This window comes from Tachysurus fulvidraco, chromosome 15 (genome assembly GCF_022655615.1).
Source record: "Tachysurus fulvidraco isolate hzauxx_2018 chromosome 15, HZAU_PFXX_2.0, whole genome shotgun sequence".
Lineage (NCBI taxonomy): Eukaryota > Metazoa > Chordata > Actinopteri > Siluriformes > Bagridae > Tachysurus > Tachysurus fulvidraco.
In genome coordinates, this window is record NC_062532.1 from 4850170 (window position 1) to 4871533 (window position 21364).

At 37.9% G+C, this 21364-nt stretch overlaps 1 long non-coding RNA gene and 3 gene segments (V, D, J or C); all 4 read right to left on the bottom strand.

The window, feature by feature from the left end:
* Positions 1 to 310: 310 nt before the first annotated feature.
* On the bottom strand, positions 311 to 1193 carry LOC125138694. The segment is given in 2 exon segments: positions 311 to 740; positions 825 to 1193. Coding segments are annotated over 2 exon segments (348 nt in total).
* Positions 1194 to 1355: 162 nt separating this feature from the next.
* On the bottom strand, positions 1356 to 2052 carry LOC125138680. The segment is given in 2 exon segments: positions 1356 to 1867; positions 1974 to 2052. Coding segments are annotated over 2 exon segments (414 nt in total).
* A 3925-nt stretch (positions 2053 to 5977) lies between these two features.
* LOC113640844 lies at positions 5978 to 20072 on the bottom strand. The gene is made up of 4 exons (XR_007137911.1): positions 20020 to 20072; positions 8679 to 8909; positions 8014 to 8167; positions 5978 to 7100 (listed from the first exon to the last, which is right to left on the bottom strand). It is a non-coding gene; the product is annotated as an uncharacterized LOC113640844 (long non-coding RNA).
* Positions 12894 to 13499, bottom strand: LOC113640779. The segment is given in 2 exon segments: positions 12894 to 13282; positions 13389 to 13499. Coding segments are annotated over 2 exon segments (414 nt in total).
* Positions 20073 to 21364: the final 1292 nt, after the last annotated feature.

The following is a 21364-nucleotide window of genomic DNA, read 5'->3' on the forward strand; positions in this document are numbered from 1 at the left end:
CTGCTGCCCCCTACAGGTGATTTTTAATTCCAGGAGTTTGTAGTAGTGATGCTGCAGTAAACATCTACATTTCAGTTTGATCTCTCATCAGATTCTGTGCTGCTGAACAGACTCCGTGAGGAATAAAAGCATGAATAGTACAGTATATTGTCCCAACTAGTCATCACAATCATTGTCCTAGAGCTGATTTAACTCCAGTCAAATATGTAAAGACACCATAATGTTAATGTGATACATAACATGGGGATTATTGTTAATATTAATAAGTGCTAGAAGAGATGTGAATAAAGAGCAAGATCTGAGTGCTGAGTGTGAATAGATGATGTTGTTTATAATAAAGGTCTCTGGGGTGCAGCTTCCTGTTGAGGGAAAATTTACAGCTCATGAGGACGTGCTTGTGTAAGTTTTTGTACAGCTCTGGAGTCTGTTGTGTCAGTGTGACTCTCGTGCACAGTAATAAACTGCCGTGTCTTCAGCTTTCACACTCTTCACTTCTAGATACAGCAAGTTTTTATTGGTGTCTTTACTGATGGAGAACTGGCCCTGTAGAGACTGAGCGAATGCAGTGCTGGTGCCACCATCAATGCGCCCGATCCACTCCAGTCCTTGTCCTGGTTTCTGACGGATCCAGTGCATCCAGTAGCCCATTGAGAAACCGGAGACAGTACAGGACAGAGTGACCGACTCTCCAGGTCTCTTCACCACAGAATCAGAGGCGGTCAGGGACTGTCCATAAGAATCTGGAAGAGAAGAATAGAACTCAGTAATGTTATCTTATACTGATTATAATGCTAATAATCTTCACATAAAAAACATAAACATACATGAAATGAGTAGCAATAAAATACACTGTCCTAAAATCATCCTTCTCTGAGTTCTGCTTCACCCAGGTTTAAAGTGTATGGGAGTGTTATCTCTCACAGAGCTCACTGGAAACTAGAGCAGCCAAGAACATGCTGTTTATACACCACTCTATTTGAATAGGGAGCGTCCATGACCACTATGGAGGTGTTCAACCCACAACCACACGCTGCTCACTGGATAGATGAGTGGATGATAAGGTACTATGTAAATCTCTACAACAGAATGTTTCTCTATCAGAAAGGGAACCAAATGGAATCATTTTTAGAAGACACCTCACTCATCTAAGGAACACATTAGGAAACCTAAATGTAGGAATGTTTACGTGGTGATGGTTTATTTCACACAGACGGCTTTCTCCTGCTCCTGTATTGAGAAGGAGTAAAGCTCAGTGACAGAAAGTAAGGAATAAAACACTTGGGGAGGTTTTGTTACAGAAAAATAATCTTAATCTTAAACCTAATCTTAACAGAAATCTTCATCATATCAACCACTGCAGATTGTTTATCTTCTAATTAAATGTTCACATATTCCTTCAACATATTCCTAATTGTTTGAGAAGTTTATAAGTGATGTAGGAAGTGTTTGGAATGTAGGGATTAGTAACTCAGTAAAATGTAGTTATTATTTAATTAAAGAAGTGAATTGTGATGAGGTTTTTGTGCAGCACTGCAGCTTGTTGTGTCACTGTGTGTTACACGAGCGCAGTAATACACAGCTGTGTCTTCAGTCTGCATGTTCTGTCCTCTCAGTGTCACCGTGCTGCTGGAGGCATCTTTAGAAATACTGAACTTGCTTTTTAGAGACTCTTTATGATAAATGTCTCCACCTCCCCAAATGCGGTTTATTGATTCCAGAGTTTTCCCTGCAGGTTGTCGAATCCAAGCTGTGCCATAGCTGTTATCAGTAAGTGAGTAACCGGATACTTTACAGCTGAGGATTAAAGAATCTCCAGGCTTTAACATCACTGAGGTGTCCTGAGTGAGCTCTACTGCACATTCCACATCTGAAAAAAAGACATGTCACAATTCCAGTCAAAAATCTATGTACAGTAGGTTATAACTGCAGGAATTTACTAGCAGCTCTGAGATCATTAGTGAAGTGAAACTCACAGGATGAAGCTGCCAGCAGCAGCAGAACTGGAAGGAACATCGTATAACTAAAAGCAGTGCTAAACTCTCCAGAGCCCACAGTGACCGTGGCTGATATTTCTCTATATGTAGCTGTAAGGGGAACATTTTACATATTCATTTGCATATTGTTATGCTGGTCTTCTACACGTGTCAATAATCACAGTGAAAAATGTTCCCTGGTGTTTAAATTAGTTTGTATTTATTTAACACTGAATCTGTAAGTTACATTTAGTATGTAAATGACTTTCATCCTCTGATTTTAAACTGTTTCCATAGTTCTCACTCTGTCACACTGTGAAAATGTGGGTTTGTCATGTGACTGTAGTAAGTCTGTGTTTTTGTACTGATGTCTAGCTTCCTGTGAGACTAAATGTGTGTTTAATTCTGTCAGCTTCATCACTGCTCTTTACTCATTACATCTGGTGTTTTTTAGTCCATCACTGTGGATCACTGTAACATCCAGAAGAACATTCTGCTCTACTTATTGCAGACAAATATATTTTTGACACTACCAACTGCTTAAGGTGAACACTTTCTAAAAAACACACTTACAAATTTGCAGTCTGTGAATATTACTCTCTCTCACTCATTTTCTACCGCTTATCCGAACTTCTCGTGTCACGGAGAGCCTGTGCCTATCTCAGGCGTCATCGTGCATCAAGGCAGGATACACCCTGGACGGAGTGCCAACCCATCACAGGGCACACACACACTCTCATTCACTCACACACTCACACACTACGGACAATTTCCCAGAGATGCCTACCATGCATGTCTTTGGACAGGGGAGGAAACCGGAGTACCCGGAGGAAACCCCCGAGGCACGGGGAGAACATGCAAACTCCACACACACAAGGCAGAGGCCGGAATCAAACCCGACCCTGGAGGTGTGAGGCGAACGTGCTACCCACTAAGCCACCATGCCCCCCTGTGAATATTATACTTCATAAATAATAAGTACATCACTTTCCGGTGTACATCAGATCAGCTCTCAGATAGCAGCCCTTTTCTTATGCCTGTAAAGTAATAGTGATGATACTGAGAGCTTACACATTACAGAGGACACACAAATAATTCAACATTATGAATTCCAGTAAAAAGAGTGAAATGGTGAAAGGAATCACTATATACAGATTTATCATTTCCTACAATTATGTAAAAGTCAATCCCACTGGACAAGGAACAATGATTCACTGGACTGCAGGATAGTAATCTGGTCATTTTCAATATAAATCATAATTCAATTATAATGTGATGTAGAGATGACAGGGTTTATTCAGTAGATTTGAAAAGTACACATTAAACATGTAATTGTAGTTTAAAATTCATCACTACAATCTCATCTAATCAACTGACAGACCGCTAGCTGGTGTTGTCGTCTCTCTTTTCTGAGAAACTAAGAAGGTGAAACATTGAAGAAAGTCACTGTTTCTGTCTCTAACTGTTTCTGTCTTCTACACTGAATAATATATATATTTAATGTTATAAATAATACTAACATTGAATGAAGATTGCTAGAGTAAAGTAACACAAAACTCTGCCTAGTCCCATCTCAAAGAATTAAAATGATTCCTGCTGCTGTAAATGAACACAAACTGCTGCTATGTTGTTGGGCTGAATGTTTCAGCATAAATGGTTCAAACACAGGATTTGGTTTGCATGACACACCCACTAGAGATATAAAAACAACCACAGAGGAACAGACGAGAGGAATAAACTAGTTCTGTAAGTTTCACATTGTCAGGTTACTAACTGTTCTGTTTGTAGTATTAGTTAACGCTCCCTAACACTCCTACTGCTTGGGTCTAGATTTTTCTTGCACTGTCTTACACATAAATGCATAAAAATAAGTGAGTCAAACTGTGAGTCAAAGTGAGTAAAACTGTAGAATTCCTAAAATACACAGAATATTGTTGTTAAATATGAATTACTTTTGCAGAATCCAAAAAAATCAATCATCCATCCAATGAGTTAAATCGGGAATGGGATGACTGGGATGGGAGACTGGGTTGTGTGTTGCAGTGTGTATTGTGACTGTGATCTGTGTAATACAGTGTATATTGGGACTGGGATGTGTGTATTACAGTGTGTATTGGGACTGTGATGTGTGTATTACAGTGTGTATTGTGACTGTGATGAGTGTATTACAGTGTGTATTGTGACTGTGATGAGTGTATTACAGTGTGTATTGGGAATGGGATGTGTGTATTACAGTGTGTATTGTGACTGTGATGAGTGTATTACAGTGTGTATTGGGAATGGGATGTGTGTATTACAGTGTGTATTGTGACTGTGATGAGTGTATTACAGTGTGTATTGGGAATGGGATGTCACACAGCATGCTGACAGAGCTGCCATTTCTACCTGTGGCTTTTTCAAGTGTTTCCAGGATCATAGAAACAGGGTTTATCTAGATTTTCATTCCTGATAATTAGTTTAGGCCACGTCTACTTTAGGGTTATATCCAGGTATATTTATAGATAATTGGAGCAATAAATAGAATCAAACCGTGTTCATCGGTGTTACGAACACTTTGGAATAGATTGGTGTTGTATTAAAGAACCTGAATATGAACATGTCTGAATCTGAAACTTGGGTGATGAAGAGAATGTTTTTCTATTATAACAAGGTGAATTTGCATAAACCAGCGCTGCCAACTTTTGAGTTCAGCTTAGAGTGAGATTCTGGGGGCGGGGCTTTGGCTATGGGCGAGGGGCTTATGGAGGGGCTTGGTTTGGTGTGGAAAAAAATACAAACACAAAATCCTTGCATTAGCAGAAGTGTATTACGGGTCGCTGTGCCGTGCACGGGAGTAGAAGTGACCACTATGGGATGACCCAGAAACAAGCTTCAATTCAACTTTAAAGCATCAAATCCTCCAAAAACACGAAAAAACCTATTTACCTAGTAAAGTTTATACTCTCAATAATTTTTTTAAGCCCACACACAAAGCACAATATGATTCACAGCCTTCATACAATTAGAAAAAAATTTCGGACAAAGCTGACCTAGGTGGCGCTATACCGGTTTTTCCCTTACCTTTAGACGCGTCTCTTTCTTCACTGGGGTAATATATTCCAACACAAATAATCCACAAAAATCCACACAGGTCCAAGGAATTGAAATCTGTAAGCAAATATTCCGTTAGTGTTCTGAAAACTGGAAACAGAAGTGCGCCATCATCTCGTTTTGCCGCTCTAACTCCTAATTGGGATATTCAAAAATTCAAAGTCTACGTCATATTTATAGCCCAGGTCCTAACGAATCAAATAAGCCCTCATTTGAGCCAATCGGTGCTTGTATGGCAGAGATAGACGGCTGAGAAGCCAATGGTGGCATGACCTCATTTTTTGGGAACCCGCCTTTGACTGACAATTACTCCTTCCAATAGCAATGAAATGGGCTGGACCTATACAGCCGTTTAGCCAATAAGCAGACGATTCCAACGGTATATGACATGCCGTATTTTCTTTGCCTGTGTCTGCGTGAACTGGATGCGCAGAAGAATTCTTGCGTAATCCCTGACCTTTTGTCCCTCTCACAGCTCAGGGTGTCAAGTTACAGGCCTGTTTTCACACCAGAGTGATAGAGAGAGAGTCTAGGCTTGTTTATGGCCTTTCAGACTGAGCCTGCAGCCTTTTATTTCAAAGTTATATAGTAAACAAATACACAAAAACGCTGCACCAGACGACCAGGGCTGTAGAAAAATATTCATATAAAATCCATTTTTGGGTCTTTTGACTTGAATTTTTTTTGGTGAAAGCCAAGACATGTGGCTCTGACTCTCAGTTGTTATTTGGTCCCTAACATGTTCCAGAAAAATAAGATTAATCAGTTTATCAGAAACACAACCCAGGCGGACAGGAAATCTGCATTCTGCATTCAAACCCCTGTAACTTTGTGCCAGTAAGGCCTAGAATCAATCTGCTAGAGAACTAGAGAATCTCTTCTTTCCAATGAGACCAGGCTGACCCCTGTGTGTCAAAGTATGTGGGAGCTGTACCACTTTTTGTTGGGTAGGTCATGTAGGCGAAAAAGCTGCAAAAGGGGGGCAATGCTTAAAGGGGTTTTAAAGAAAGAGACAATTATTTCATGCACTTTATTGATCATTCTGACACAGAAACCTTGATTTAGGTCATTTTAAAGTTTGTAATTTAAAGATATAACTGTGCATGACAACCACACTGACACAACAGACTTTAGAAACGTATACCAGCACATCCTCCTGAGCTGTAAATATTCCCTCAGCAGGGACCTGCACCCCAGTGACATTTATTAGAAATTATAGTTCTCAGTTTTACTTCTCCTTTTCTCAAACTGTGTCAAAGTATGTGGGAGCTGTACCACTTTTTGTTGGACAATGGATATAGGCGGAGGTCCATAAGAGGTATTTTCTCAAAGCAGCTCTAAAAGAAAGAAACATACAATAAAAATTTTAAATTAAAGTTTAAATTTTGTAACATTTTGTGACTTCTAGATGTGTAAAAACACACAGACAATTATAATTATAATAATAGCTTAAATTTTGTGTTACACCAACATCCACTTCAGCAATCTGCATAAAAGCTTTGGAATAGATTGGTGTCATATTAGTGATGGATTAACTGTGTATACACTTGTGTTCAGGAAAACAATTTAATTTAATGTTGAGACAAAGATGAAACCTTATGTAGATATCTTTGAACTACAGAAGTGTCTTAGCTCTGCTAGCTCATATATACCAGACCCCTCTGGGGACATGTGTACTGCAGAGAGAGGAAAATAACCAGGGATGTTTTTGTACAGGGCTTCAGTGAGTTTGTAGTGTTGTGTGTCTGGCACAGTAATACACAGCCGTGTCCTCGACCTGAAAGTTTTGTCCTCTTAAGTAAACTGTGCTGATGGATTTGTCCTGGCTGAGACTAATCTTGCTCTTCATCGTGTCTTTGAGATTAGTGCTATCAGTGCTACACAGATATCCGAGCCATTCCAGTGCTTTTCCAGCAGGTTGCCGTATCCAGTGTATACAATAACTCGACACTGAGATCTTACAAGAGATGGAGAACGACTCTCCAGGCTTCACCAGCACAGAGTCTGTCTGAGTGAGCTCCACACCTCCAACACCACCTGTGAATAAGAGTGACAGAACATCATCAACAGTCATCAAGTCATTTTCACGAAACAGGAATTAAATCTAAAGCCGACACGAAGACGTACAGAATGCAGCAGAAAGCAGCAGCAACACTGATAATGACAGCATTGTTGTTGATATAAAAGTGAAGTGAAGTAAAATGCTCAGCTGCTCTCTTCCTCCTCACTACACACACACACTCACACAGACCTCCTTAATGTAAGAGACACAAGTGGAGGATTTGCATGAAATGCATCATCATGATCTTGAAGTCTCAGGTTTACTCATTTATACATTAACTTTCTTCATTTTAGAAGAATTGGTTTTAGAGTGAAATGAACAAAACACTAACATGTCTCTGTGATTAACTGAACTGAACATGTTCAATCAACAATCATCTAAAATGAGCCTCACACGATAAAGTCACAGTTTCTGTGTTCAGATGGTGTTAGTTACATTTCTAGAACAGAGGCTGTGTATTTTGAGATTGGGATGTGTGTATTTCGGTGTGTATTGGGATTGTAGTGTGTTTATTACAGTGTGTATTAAGCACTGGGGTGTTTGTATGAAAGTGTGTATTGGGACTGTGATGAGTGTATTACAGTGTTTATTGGACTATGCTGTGTATATTACAGTGTGTATTGGGACTGTGCTGTGTGTATTACAGTATGTATTGGGACTGTGCTGTGTGTATTACAGTGTGTATTGGGACTGGGATGTGTGTATTACAGTATGTATTGGGACTGTGCTGTGTGTATTACAGTGTGTATTGGGACTGGGATGTGTGTATTTGGACTGGGATGTGTGTATTATAGTGTGTATTGGGACTGCGATGTCTACTAGTTTGTTGGTTTGAGGAACGGTCAGATCCACATTCACACATAATGCTGACAAAGCTGTTATTTCTACCTGTGGCTTTTTCCGGTGTTTCCAGGAGCATAGAATAGTTTATATATATTTTCATTCCTGATAATTACTTTAGGCCACACCCACTTCAAGGTTATTTCCAGGTATCACCAGGCAAATCCAGGAATCCTTCACAAAAACAAGCAGCTGCTGCCCCCTACAGATGCAAACACAAAATATTATAATGTTCTGCCTGCCAAAACTTTCACATGGACCAACAGTGAAAATGAAGAAAGTAGGAATTCAGACTTGGAGCATTTTAATCAGAAAGGTTTAAAAGAGAGAACACATTCAGATAACATAGTAAATCATTTGGTTTAACCAAATCCATTAATAGGGAAATTAATATTATTTTTTTTCTTAGATTTGTGAACATCTACTTCCATAGATCTTCATCTGTCAGTTCAATTCACTTTATTTATATAATACATTTAACAATAGATATTTTCTCAAAGCAGCTTTAAAAAAGAAAAGAAAAATTTTAAAATGTAAGTTTAAATTTTGTAACTTTTTTTTAACAGACTGTGAGCTTTTCATGTGTCTATAGTAAGTCTGTGTTTTTGTACTGATGTCTAAGGGGAAGTATCACTGTGTGTCACGGGTGCAGTAATAAACTGCAGTGTCTTCTGTCCTCATGTTGTTCATCTGCAGATACACCTGCATCTTACTGTTGTCTCTGGAGATGGTGAAGCGGCCCTTAACCGCGCTGGAGTAATATATGCTACCACTGCTATCTGAAATAGTTGCAACCCATTCCAGCCCTTTTCCAGGTGCCTGTCTTATCCAAGCCATCCAAGAGCCACCAAAGTTAAATCCAGAGGCTGTGCAGGTCAGTTTATGAGACTGATCAGGTTTGATGGTCACTGGATCAGACTCGATCAGTGTCTGACTGCAGGAATCTGAAATAGAGGAATATTCAAAGGTAGGAATTAACATTAAAAAAATTTAAAGAAAAAAAAATAATATTATATATATATATATATATATATATATATATATATATATATATATATATATATATATAAATATATATATATATGTAAGTAATAATTAATACAAACATTGAATGCAGATTGCTAGAGTAAAGTAACTCAAAACTCTGCCTAGTCCCATCTCAAAGAATTAAAATGATTCCTGCTGCTGTAAATGAACACAAACTGCTGCTATGTTGTTGGGCTGAATGTTTCAGCATAAATGGTTCAAACACAGGATTTGGTTTGCATGACACACCCACTAGAGATATAAAAACATCATGTGTTTCAGACAAAACATTGCTGTGTTGAGTGCAGCTCTGCAGCTGTTCATCACACTCACACCCCGTTTCATCTCCATATCAATTTAATGTGGAAAATAATTCAGCTGTTTGTTTATTATTATTATTATTATTATTATTATTATTATTATTATTATTATTATTATTTTGTTTTTTGTGCTGCACAAAAACCTCTTATTAATAATGATATGAAGGTGTTGTGATGTAATTAACACTTTCCTGAACTACACTGAACATTATAAACAAACCGTTGTATGTTGTAACCGAACATGATGTTAATTCTGGTATAGGCTGAAACCCTCTAGAGGCTTTATCTGACGAAACAGATATGATCTGAGAAGATTCTAGATCAGGTGTTTTTAAATCCTAAAGAAGATTTGTAATCTCTAGTGATCAGAAGTCTAAAATAATCTGCTTCAAGAAATGGAATCAGGAGTGAAGCAGGTGACTCGTCTTCTGTAAATTGCCCCTCGGTGTGAATGAGTGTGTGAATGTGTAACATGACCAGAATGTACGCTCAGTGTTCCTGGGATGGACTCTGGAGCCTGCACTCTGACCCAATAAAACACTTCCTAATGATGACCGAGTGACTGAATACATTACCCTGATTATTGTCTCGTGATACTGAATGATTATATGATTAGTTACAGTATATATATCCTTACACCTCTAATTCCAGTAGTTTTGTTCTCTATTAATAAGAGCACAGACATTTGTTCTCTTCTGGACTCCTGAACACATAAAACCTGCAGACGCAGACGGGGAAAATGAGCTGCAGTTTATTTACAGAATCATTTAAAGAACCGGAATATGAACATGTCTGAATCTGAACTTTGGGTGAGCAAGAGGATGTTTTTGTATTATAACAGGGTGAATTTGCATAAACACACTTCAGCTGTTAGATTTCATAGTTTCGTGAATGAATCCTTCTTGAAAACAAGCAGCTGCTGCCCCCTAAAGGGCATTTTTAATTCCAGGAGTTTGTAGTAGTGATGCTGCAGTAAACATCTACATTTCAGTTTGATCTCTCATCAGATTCTGTGCTGCTGAACAGACTCTGTGTTTCTAAATTCAGGAAAAGAACCATTGACCTGTAGTGTTCCTGCAGCTGGCATCACAATCAGGAGGAATAAAAGCATGAATAGTACAGTATATAGTCCCAACTAGTCATCACAATCATTGTCCTAGAGCTTATTTACCTCCAGTCAAATACAAAAAGATGTAATGTAATGTAAATGTAATACATAAGTTGGGGAAAATTATATACTATTATATAATATATTAGTAATAAATATTAATAACTGCTAGAAGAGATTGGAATAAAGAGGAAGGTCTTAGTGCTGAGTGTGAATGGATGATGTTGTTAATAAGAAAGGTCTCTCTGGTGCAGATTCCTGCTGAGGGAATATTTACAGCTCACGAGGACATGCTTGTTGAAGAAATTTACTGACACATGTTTTCAGATTGCGTAGGAAACCCTTCCACAATCCCACTAAGGAATGTGTCCTAGTTTGCACGGGTTAGTGTTGAAAACACAAGATCAACTATCAGAGTTGTTCTTACCATGAACGCAGGTGTCCTTCGAAGTCCACTCGGCCTTCTAACAAAGGATTCTCTTCAAGTTCTTCTACCTAATCTATTGTTTGAATCTTTAAAGGAAGGAGTCAGACTTTTCTTTTCAGGGTCCTCACAATGGGAGACCTTGTTTTTATTAAAAGTAGTGTAATAAAGATAAATGTGTGTAATATATGCAAAGTAAAATAAAAGAAAATGACAAATAAAATCTCCTTCAAATAATCAAACAGTATTAGAATAAGTAAAAGTAATTAAAATGCAAAGATTATACCAAACAAAGAAACACTCTCCAAGTGTAAGCTTGCATTTGTTCTATAATACACACAGAGTATAACATGCACTGAGCCTGTCTACAATAGAATGCACACACAATGTAATTCAAGACAAGCTTTTATACGTTTCAAGCCTTTCACCAATATTCAATATTCAATATCAATTCTTATTGACTTTAAAACCAACATTCCTTCCCATTCCTCTTTCCCCAAACCGGTAACTCTGTGGTCAGTGACCAGGTGTATTGTTTAAGGTATACATTCCTTTCAAACAGCACAAGCTTGCAATATCATCTTACTATCTAAGTCCCTCCCTCACGAGTGTTAGGGTTTCCCTTTACAGATTACTGTCAGCTGTCTCCTTCTGAGCACTGAGGGTTGAGGTTTTTTTTTCCAAGAGAGCCTCCATATAACATACTCAGCACATCGTATCTTTTAACACACAAGCAATATTATTGCATACATATTTTGAAAGCAAAGAAATAAAAAAATATATAAAGAAATAAAGAAAACTTAATCACTGTAATATTCTTGATATTGATCCATTCTTCATTTCTGTCTTGGTACAGAGTCTGATCCTTTTTCATCCATTGATTTCTTCATTCCTCAAGCTTCATATTCTTTATGTTATTTCTTCTGCTGCTTTTTCTATTCTCTTCTTTTTTCTTCCTTTTGTCTTTGTCTCTTAGCGCTACACTTTCTGGTATTTGTAGCCTTAATCTCACTTTTGTTTTGTATGGGAATATGAGAGCAGGTTTGTGAAGTTGGATAGCATTGATAAGGTTCATCTTATGAGCATGAAGTTAAACATTCTTTTCCTTCATAATCCATTCTGCCTACCATTCTAACAACATTGAGTAAGTTTTTGTTCAGCTGTGTTATCTCTCACAGAGCTCACTGTAAACTAGAGCAGCCAAGAACATGCTGTTTATACACCACTCTATTTGAATAGGGAGCGTCCATGACCACTATGGAGGTGTTCAACCCACAACCACATGCTGCTCACTGGATAGATGAGTGGATGATAAGGTACTATGTAAATCTCTACAACAGAATGTTTCTCTATCAGAAAGGGAACCAAATCGAATCATTTTTAGAAGACACCTCACTCATCTAAGGAACACATTAGGAAACCTAAATGTAGGAATGGTTACGTGGTGATGGTTTATTTCACACAGACGGCTTACTCCTGCTCCTGTATTGAGAAGGAGTAAAGCTCAGTGACAGAAAGTATGGAATAAAACACTTGGGGAGGTTTTGTTACAGAAAAATAATCAACAATGAATCAAAGCAGAGTTTCTGTTATCATCACAACATTAAGTCTTTATTCATGACCATTTACAATTGTTTTTTTTTTCTTTTTGTATTTATTTATAGTTATGTTTAATCTTGTATTAGGGCCAGAAAAACAAGTTATTTCCTGTTATTGTGTTCATTATTACAGCTAGAAACAGTCCTTCCCTCAACACTTGTCTTGAAACTGAGGAAAAAGTAAAACTTTTCTGTCCTGAAGACTTTCTCATGCTGTAAATAAAGTCACAGCTTTAACCCTGATCTAGCTCTGACACTGGAGTCTCCTTCCAACAACACGAAATAAACATTCTGTTTACAGAAATCTTCATCATATCAAATACTGCAGATAGTTTATCTTCTAATTAAATGTTCTCAAATAATTTGTAATTCATTGTATTCCTAATTGTTTGAGAAGTTTTTAAATAATGTATACAGTGTTTGGAATGTAGGGATTAGTTACTCAGTAAAATGTAGTTATTATTTAATTAAAGAAGTGAATTGTGATGAGGTTTTTGTGCAGCACTGCAGCTTGTTGTGTCACTGTGTGCATTACGAGCGCAGTAATACACAGCTGTGTCTTCAGTCTGCATGTTCTGTCCTCTCAGTGTCACCGTGCTGCTGGAGGCATCTTTAGAAACACTGAACTTGCTTTTTAGAGACTCTTTATAACCTATTTTTCCACCCCCCCAAATGTCATTTATCCATTCCAGAGATTTCCCTGCAGGATGTCGAATCCAAGCTGTGGCGTGGCTGCTATCAGTAACTGAGTAACCGGATACTTTACAGCTGAGGATTAAAGAATCTCCAGGCTTTAACATCACTGAGGTGTCCTGAGTGAGCTCTACTGCACATTCCACATCTGAAAAAAAGACATGTCACAATTCCAGTCAAAAATCTATGTACAGTAGGTTATAACTGCAGGAATTTACTAGCAGCTCTGAGATCATTAGTGAAGTGAAACTCACAGGATGAAGCTGCCAGCAGCAGCAGAACTGGAAGGAACATCGTATAACTAAAAGCAGTACTAAACTCTCCAGAGCCCACAGTGACCGTGGCTGTTATTTCTCTATATGTAGCTGTAAGGGGAACATTTTACATATTCATTTGCATATTGTTATGCTGGTCTTCTACAGGTGTCAATAATCACAGTGAAAAATGTTTCCTGGTGTTTAAATTAGTTTGTATTTATTAAACACTGAATCTGTAAGTTACATTTAGTATGTAAATGACTTTCATCCCCTGATTTTAAACTGTTTCCATAGTTCTCTGTCTCTGTCTGTAGTTGTCAGCGCACTCATCCGAAGCTCACCTTCGCGGCGCACTCTGGAGACGTCATTCCCTGTCGCATGACTTTTATACTCGGCACTGCTATTTAAGCACGCCGTTCATGCTAGATTCTCGCCAGATGATCTCTCGTCACTACGTCGCTTTGTTGAGTCACTCCTGCCAGCCTCCGGTCCGAGTGTTATCTGTGCCTCGCGTTTTCTATTTCCGTGTGGATTTTCCCGTCTCGGATTACCTTTTTTCCCTGTCATTCCTTACGTGAGTTTTCTCTGCTGCCGGTTGTTTTGGTTCCGTTTTTTGCGCTCCGGTTATTGACATTTCGGATTACCCTTTTTCCTGTGTGGATTACTGCCCGTTTCTGATTGGATTATTTTTTTTTTCAGCCCAAGACTTTGCCTGGTTACATTCTGTGCATTTATGTTTTCATATATAGACATTTAATACTATCCTTTATGTTAATAAATTTTCTTTTTTTGGACCCTGGCCTGCGTTTGGGTTCTCCTTCCCAGCACCCTCATCTGTTTCACTGATAGTAGTATTTGTTAACGCTCCCTAACACTTCTGCTGCTTGGGTTTGGATTTTTCTTGCACTGTGATACACATAAATGCATAAATATAAAAGCGAGTCTAACTGTAGAATTTCTAAAATACACAGAATATTGTTGTTAAATATGAATCACTTTTGCAGAATCCAAAAAAAAAAAACAATAATCCGTTCGGTGAGTTAATTTGGGACTGGGATGACTGGGATGGGAGACGGGGTTGTGTGTTGCAGTGTGTATTGTGACTGTGATGTGTGTATTACAGTGTATATTGTGACTGGGATGTGTGTATTACAGTGTGTATTGTGACTGGGATGTGTGTATTACAGTGTGTATTGGGAATGGGATGTCACACAGCATGCTGACAGAGCTGCCATTTCTACCTTTGGCTTTTCACAGTGTTTCCAGGAGCATAGAAACAGGGTTTATCTAGATTTTCATTCCTCATAATTAGTTCAGGCCACGCCCATTTTAGGGTTATCCAGGTACATTTATAGATAATTGGAGCAGTAAATAGATACAAACTGTGTTCATCTGTGTTACAATTATAAGTTAAGCAAGTTCAGTTACAATGTGTGTCTGGTTTTAGTACAGCTGCTTCCTCAGCTCCAGTCACTGTGGCACGTCGGGCGCAGTAATAAACCGCAGTGTCCTCTGTCCTCAGACTCTTGGCCTCTAAGTACTGTGTGCTTGCAGAGACGTCTTCTGTTAAAGTGAGCTGGTTCTTCACAGACTCTGCATTTATTGCCTGTATTCATCCTTCCAAGCCATTCCAGAGCTTTCCCTGGTTTCTGTCTGATCCAGTGTATGTAGCTGCTTGTCATTGAATATCCGTTTATCTTACAGGAGATCTTCAGTTTCTCCAGGTCTCTTTACCACAGCAGGAGACTGGTCCAGTCTGATCTCATCACTGCTGACACCTAGCAGATAAAACATAACAAAGATCATCATCAACACAGTCAAGATATTCTGAGGGAAGAAATAAACAGTACAGCAGTCTCCGGTACCTTTGGTTAACATTATAACAAAGATGTAGTACTGAGTGACGCTCAGCCCCATCATCATGCTCTTTGATTCAGTCGTGTGAAGCGAACTTTTGGTGAACAAGAGGCTGTTTTTTTGTTTTTTTTTATAACAAGGTGAATTTGCATGAACACACTTCAGCTGTTAGAATTCATAGTTTCATGAATCCTTCTCAAAAACAAGCAGCTGCTGCCCCCTACAGGTGCAGATACAGAATATTATAATGTTCTGTGTGTCAGTAAAAAAAAACTTTCACATGGACCAACAATGAAAATATATATTTTTTATCAGAATGGTTTAAAAGACTCAGATACAGTATCAGCAGTAACATAGTAAATCATTTGGTTTAAATAATCAGTTAATTGGGAAATCAATATTAGTCTCAATGATTGACACTGAGCTCTTTTTTAGCTTTGTTAACATTTACTTCCACAGTTCTCAATCTGTGAATTTAATTCAATTCAGTGTATTTGTTTAGCACATTTAACTAAGGACAAAGGACATTGTCTCAAAGCAGCTTTGTCTCAAAGCAGCTTTACAAAAGTACTGAAACACAGAATAAAAATATTAAAGTTTAAAATTAATTATTTATCTATTACATTTGTCACTAATGAGCAAGTCTGAGGCAGACATTGCAAAGAAAACTCTTTGAGATGATACGAGGAAGAAACCTTGAGAGGTATAATTTTCTTTATACAACAGTTTTAGTCAGTTTGTCACATTGTTAAATGTAGGCAGTAAATATTAGATATATTCAGGGAATAAAACAAATATTACATCAGTATAAATGTCCAGAAACTGTGGGTTTGTCACATGACTGTAATAAGTCTGTGTTTTTTTTACTGATGTCTAAGGTGAAGTATCATTGTGGTTCACGGGTGCAGTAATAAACTGCAGTGTCTTCTGTCCTCATGCTGTTCATCTGCAGATACACCTGCTTCTTACTGTTTTCTCTGGTGAAGCGGCCCTTAACAGCACTGGAGTAATATATCTCCTTACTATCATATCTAATAATTGCAACAAATTCCAGCCCTTTTCCAGGTGCCTGTCTGATCCAAGCCATCAAGTAGCCACTAATGTCTAATCCAGAGGCTGTGCAGGTCAGTTTATGAGACTGATCAGGTTTGATGATCACTGGATCAGACTCGATCAGTGTCTGACTGCAGGAATCTGAAATAGACGAATATTCAAAGGTAGGAATTAACATTAAAAATGAATGAATGAAAAATATTTTAATGATGTAATAAATAATACTAACATTGAATGAAGATTGTTAGAGTAAAGTAACACAAAACTCTGCCTAGTCCCATCTCAAAGAATTAAAATGATTCCTGCTGCTGTAAATGAACACAAACTGCTGCTATGTTGTTGGGCTGAATGTTTCAGCATAAATGGTTCAAACACAGGATTTGGTTTGCATGACACACCCACTAGAGATATAAAAACATCCACAGAGGAACAGACGAGAGGAATAAACTATTTCTGTAAGTTTCACATTGTCAGGTCACTAACTGTTCTGTTAAATAAACTGTGCTGATGGATTTGTCCTGGCTGAGACTGATCTTGCTCTTCATCATGTCTTTGAGATTAGTGCTATCACCGCTACACAGATATCCGAGCCATTCCAGTGCTTTTCCAGCAGGTTGCCGTATCCAGTTAATACAATAACTCGACACTGAGATCTTACAAGAGATGGAGAATGACTCTCCAGGCTTCACCAGCACAGAGTCTGTCTGAGTGAGCTCCACACCTCCAACACCACCTGTGAATAAGAGCGACAGAACATCATCAAAAGTCATCAAGTCATTTTCACGAAACGGGAATTAAATCTAAACTCATTCAGCCGACACGGAGACGTACAGAATGCAGCTGAAAGCAGCAGCAACACTGATAATGACAGCTGCTCTCCTCCTCACTACACACACACACACACACACACACACACACACACACACACACACACTCACACAGACCTCCATAATGTAAGAGACACAAGTGGAGGATTTGCATGAAATGCATCATCATGATCTTGAAGTCTCAGGTTTACTCATTTATACATTAACGTTCTTCCTCTTAAATAATTAGATAAACGATCCTTTATGTGGTTATCAGTCATGTGTAGGCTGCACTCTAGAGAATTACATTAACACAGAAATGATTCTCATGTCTGCAAACTTCCTGCTTTCTGTGTTGAGAAGGTGAATATGAACATGCCTGAAGCTGTTAAAGCCAAACATTACAGAGGTACAGTTAGACTACGGAGTTCACATATCCAACCCATTCCAGAGCTTTTCCTGGTTTCTGTCTGATCCAGTGCATGTTGTACTCAGTCATAACAAAGCCAAAACGAAGATCTCCATAACAAAGGAGATCTTCACAGTTAAAGTTGAGATATTTCATTTCATGAAGTTACTGCTACAAACCTGAAGATAATTATTTTCTAATAATCAATGGCACTGATTACTGTGATCACTTTTCCTCTTATACAGCAGCAGTCTGTGAACGGTGACAATTTATTAATTAATTAAAGAAGAATATGGTGAACTCTATTTACGTTTAATGTTACAGTTAATGTCATGGAACTTTTGTGAAATGTATGTATTCAATAATCACTAATTAAAGTCAGACATTTTTCTGTAAATGTTATTTATTTCCCTTTTGGTTCCTCTGTAAGAATATGACTATAAGAGACAGTCTCAGTGTTCATTGTGTCACAGAAATACAAAGAAATTGTGGAGTATCTAGATCTGACTGGGGATATGAGAATATGTTGTACTTTAAAGAAACCGACAATGTTACAGTATATTTGTTGAACTGTAGCGCCACCTGCAGATCTCGTGAAAGTGCCCTTTATATTGAAAGCTCTTTTCTCTTTGTCCACATCTGGAGGAGGATTTTGTACAGCTGATTAACATGTCTGTACCACTGTGGTTTCCAGCACAGTAATAAACAGCAGAATCCTGGGCACTCAAACCGGACAGCTGCAGATACACCATGTTTTTGGAGTTGTCTCGGGTAATTTCCAAATGTCCCTTAATGTCTTTGGCGTATATTGTTCTCATAAACTGCTCTCCTCCTCCTCACTACACACACACACTCACGCAGACCTCCTTAATGTAAGAGACACAAATGGAGGATTTGCATGAAATGCATCATCATGATCTTGAAGTTTCAGGTTTACTCATTTATACATTAAAGTTCTTCCTATATTTAACGTTTATTAACGTTCTTCCTTTATTAGAGTGAAATGAACAAAACTCTAACGTGTCTCAGTAATTAACTGAACAAAACTCGTTCAATCGACAATTGTCTAAAAAGAGCCTCACACGTTTCTGTGTTCAGAAGGTGTTACATTTCTAGAACAGAGGCTGTGTATGTTGAAATTGGGATGTGTGTATTTCGGTGTGCATTGGGATTGTAGTGTGTTTATTACAGTGTGTATTAAGCACTGGGGTGTTTGTATGAAAGTGTGTATTGGGACTGGGATGTGTGTATTACAGTGTGTATTTGGACTGGGATGTGTGTATTACAGTGTGTATTTGGACTGGGATGTGTGTATTACAGTGTGTATTGGGACTGGGATGTGTGTATTATAGTGTGTATTGGGACTGCGATGTCTACTAGTTTGTTGGTTTGAGGAACAGTCAGAACCACATTCACACAGAATGCTGACAGAGCTTCTATTTCTACCTGTGGCTTTTTCCAGTGTTTCCAGGAGCATAGAATAGTTTATGTATATTTTCATTCCTGATAATTAGTTTAGGCAACGCCAACTTCAAGGTTATTTCCAGGTAAATCCAAGAATCCTTCAGTAAAACAAGCAGCTGCTGCCCCCTACAGATGGAAATACAAAATATTATAAGGTTTTGGCTGCCAATAAAAAAATAAAATAAAAAATTCACATGGACCAACAATGAAAATAAAGAAAGTAAAAATAAAGAATAAATTCAGACTTGGAGCATTTTTATCAGAAAGGTTTAAAAGAGAGAAAACACTCAGATACAGTATCAGCAGTAACATAGCAAATCATTTGGTTTAACCAAATCCATTAATAGGGAAATTAATTTTTTTTTTTCCTAGATTTGTGAACATCTACTTCCATATTTCTTAATCTGTCAATTCAATTCACTTTATTTATATAACACATTTAACAATAGATATTTTCTCAAAGCAGCTTTAAAAAAAGAAAAGAAATGTACAATAAAATTACAATACAATAAAAATTTTAAAATTAAAGTTTAAATTTTGTAGCATTTTTTGTAACAGACTGTGAGCTTTTCATGTGTCTGTAGTAAGTCTGTGTTTTTGTACTGATGTCTAAGGGGAAGTATCACTGTGTGTGACGGGCGCAGTAATAAACTGCAGTGTCTTCTGTCCTCATGTTGTTCATCTGCAGATACACCTGCTTCTTACTGTTGTCTCTGGAGATGGTGAAGCGGCCCTTAACAGCATTGGAGTAATATATGTAAGCACTATCATATCTTAGAGTTGCAACCCATTCCAGCCCTTTTCCAGGCGCCTGTCTGATCCAAGCCATCCAGTAGTCACCAAAGGTAAATCCTGATGCTGTGCAGGTCAGTTTATGAGACTGATCAGGTTTGATGGTCACTGGATCAGACTCGATCAGTGTCTGACTGCAGGAATCTGAAATAGAAAAATATTCAAAGTTAGGAGTTAAAGTTAAAAAAGAAGAAATATTAAAAATCGTTAAAATGTTTCTCTATATGAAATAAATGACAATACTAACATTGAATGAAGATTACTAGAGTAAAGTAACACAAAACTCTGCCTAGTCCCATCTCAAATAATTAAAATGATTCCTGCTGCTGTAAATGAACACAAACTGCTGCTATGTTGTTGGGCTGAATGTTTCAGCATAAATGGTTCAAACACATGATTTGGTTTGCATGACACACCCACTAGAGATATAAAAACATCCACAGAGGAACAGACGAGAGGAGAAAAAGCTTCCTGTAAAACTCTGGGTGTGTTTCATGCTGTCAGCTTCATCACTGCTCTTTACTCATTAGATCTCATGTCTTTTTTTAAAGCTGAATGTGCAGTAAAAGATGGTCTTGTTCACACAGACGGCTCTCACGAGGCATCAAACAACAGTAACTTGGTCCTGTATTGACAATAATTTCTAATTTCTGCTAAAAGAAATGAAGACCTAGAACTTTATCTAAAACAAGTTCCAACAGAAGCATAAGAGCTCAGTGAAACATAGAGTAAGGAATTAAAGACATAGAGGCATGATGTTCTAGGCAGGGTGATGGGATGCAGTAGCATGTGTGGACGTCTTTTGTTCCTCTAAGACCTCTCACTATGTTGTGTATTGAATCAACGTTATTGGAGGAATTACTGTATTGTGACTATATAACATTGTGTTTGGAATGTAGGGATTCATTACTCAGTACATTACTCAGGAGGGAGGAGACAGAGACTCCAAATTTCTCATACTGTGTTGTAATTGCAAGCTCCGTCCTCTTTCATTCACATTCACAGAAGAGGACTTGCAGTCTCTGCTCACTTTATCCAACAATTTGAATTTTTGCCTACTCCATACACACCTGATTGAACTGATGTGGTATACATTCATACAGTACAGTTTCCAGCTTCTTACTATCAATTGGTATGATTTTCTTCTATTCTCTATAATATTTATCATTTCCTACAATTATGTAGAAGTGAATCCCACTGGACGAGGAACAATTACTCAGTGGACTGCAGGACAGTAATCTGGTCATGATCAATCTTAATCATAACTTAATTATAATGTGATGTAGAGATGTCAGTGTATATTTTCTTCGTTTAAAAGTATACATTTAAAATTTAGCACTACAATCTCATCAAACCAACTGACAGAAAGCTAGCTGATGTCATCTTCTTACACTTCTGAGAAACTTAGAAGGTGAAACATGGATTTCTCTAGATGTAAAAACCTCCTCATCTCATGAACATCTCTAGTCTGTGATTATAAATCTATAAAATTTGGAACATTCAGAGACATTCTCATGTAACTTCATGTGAAGTGAACACACTCTTCATATCAGCATATTCAGTAAGGAGTAAAACACACGTGTGTGTTGTTA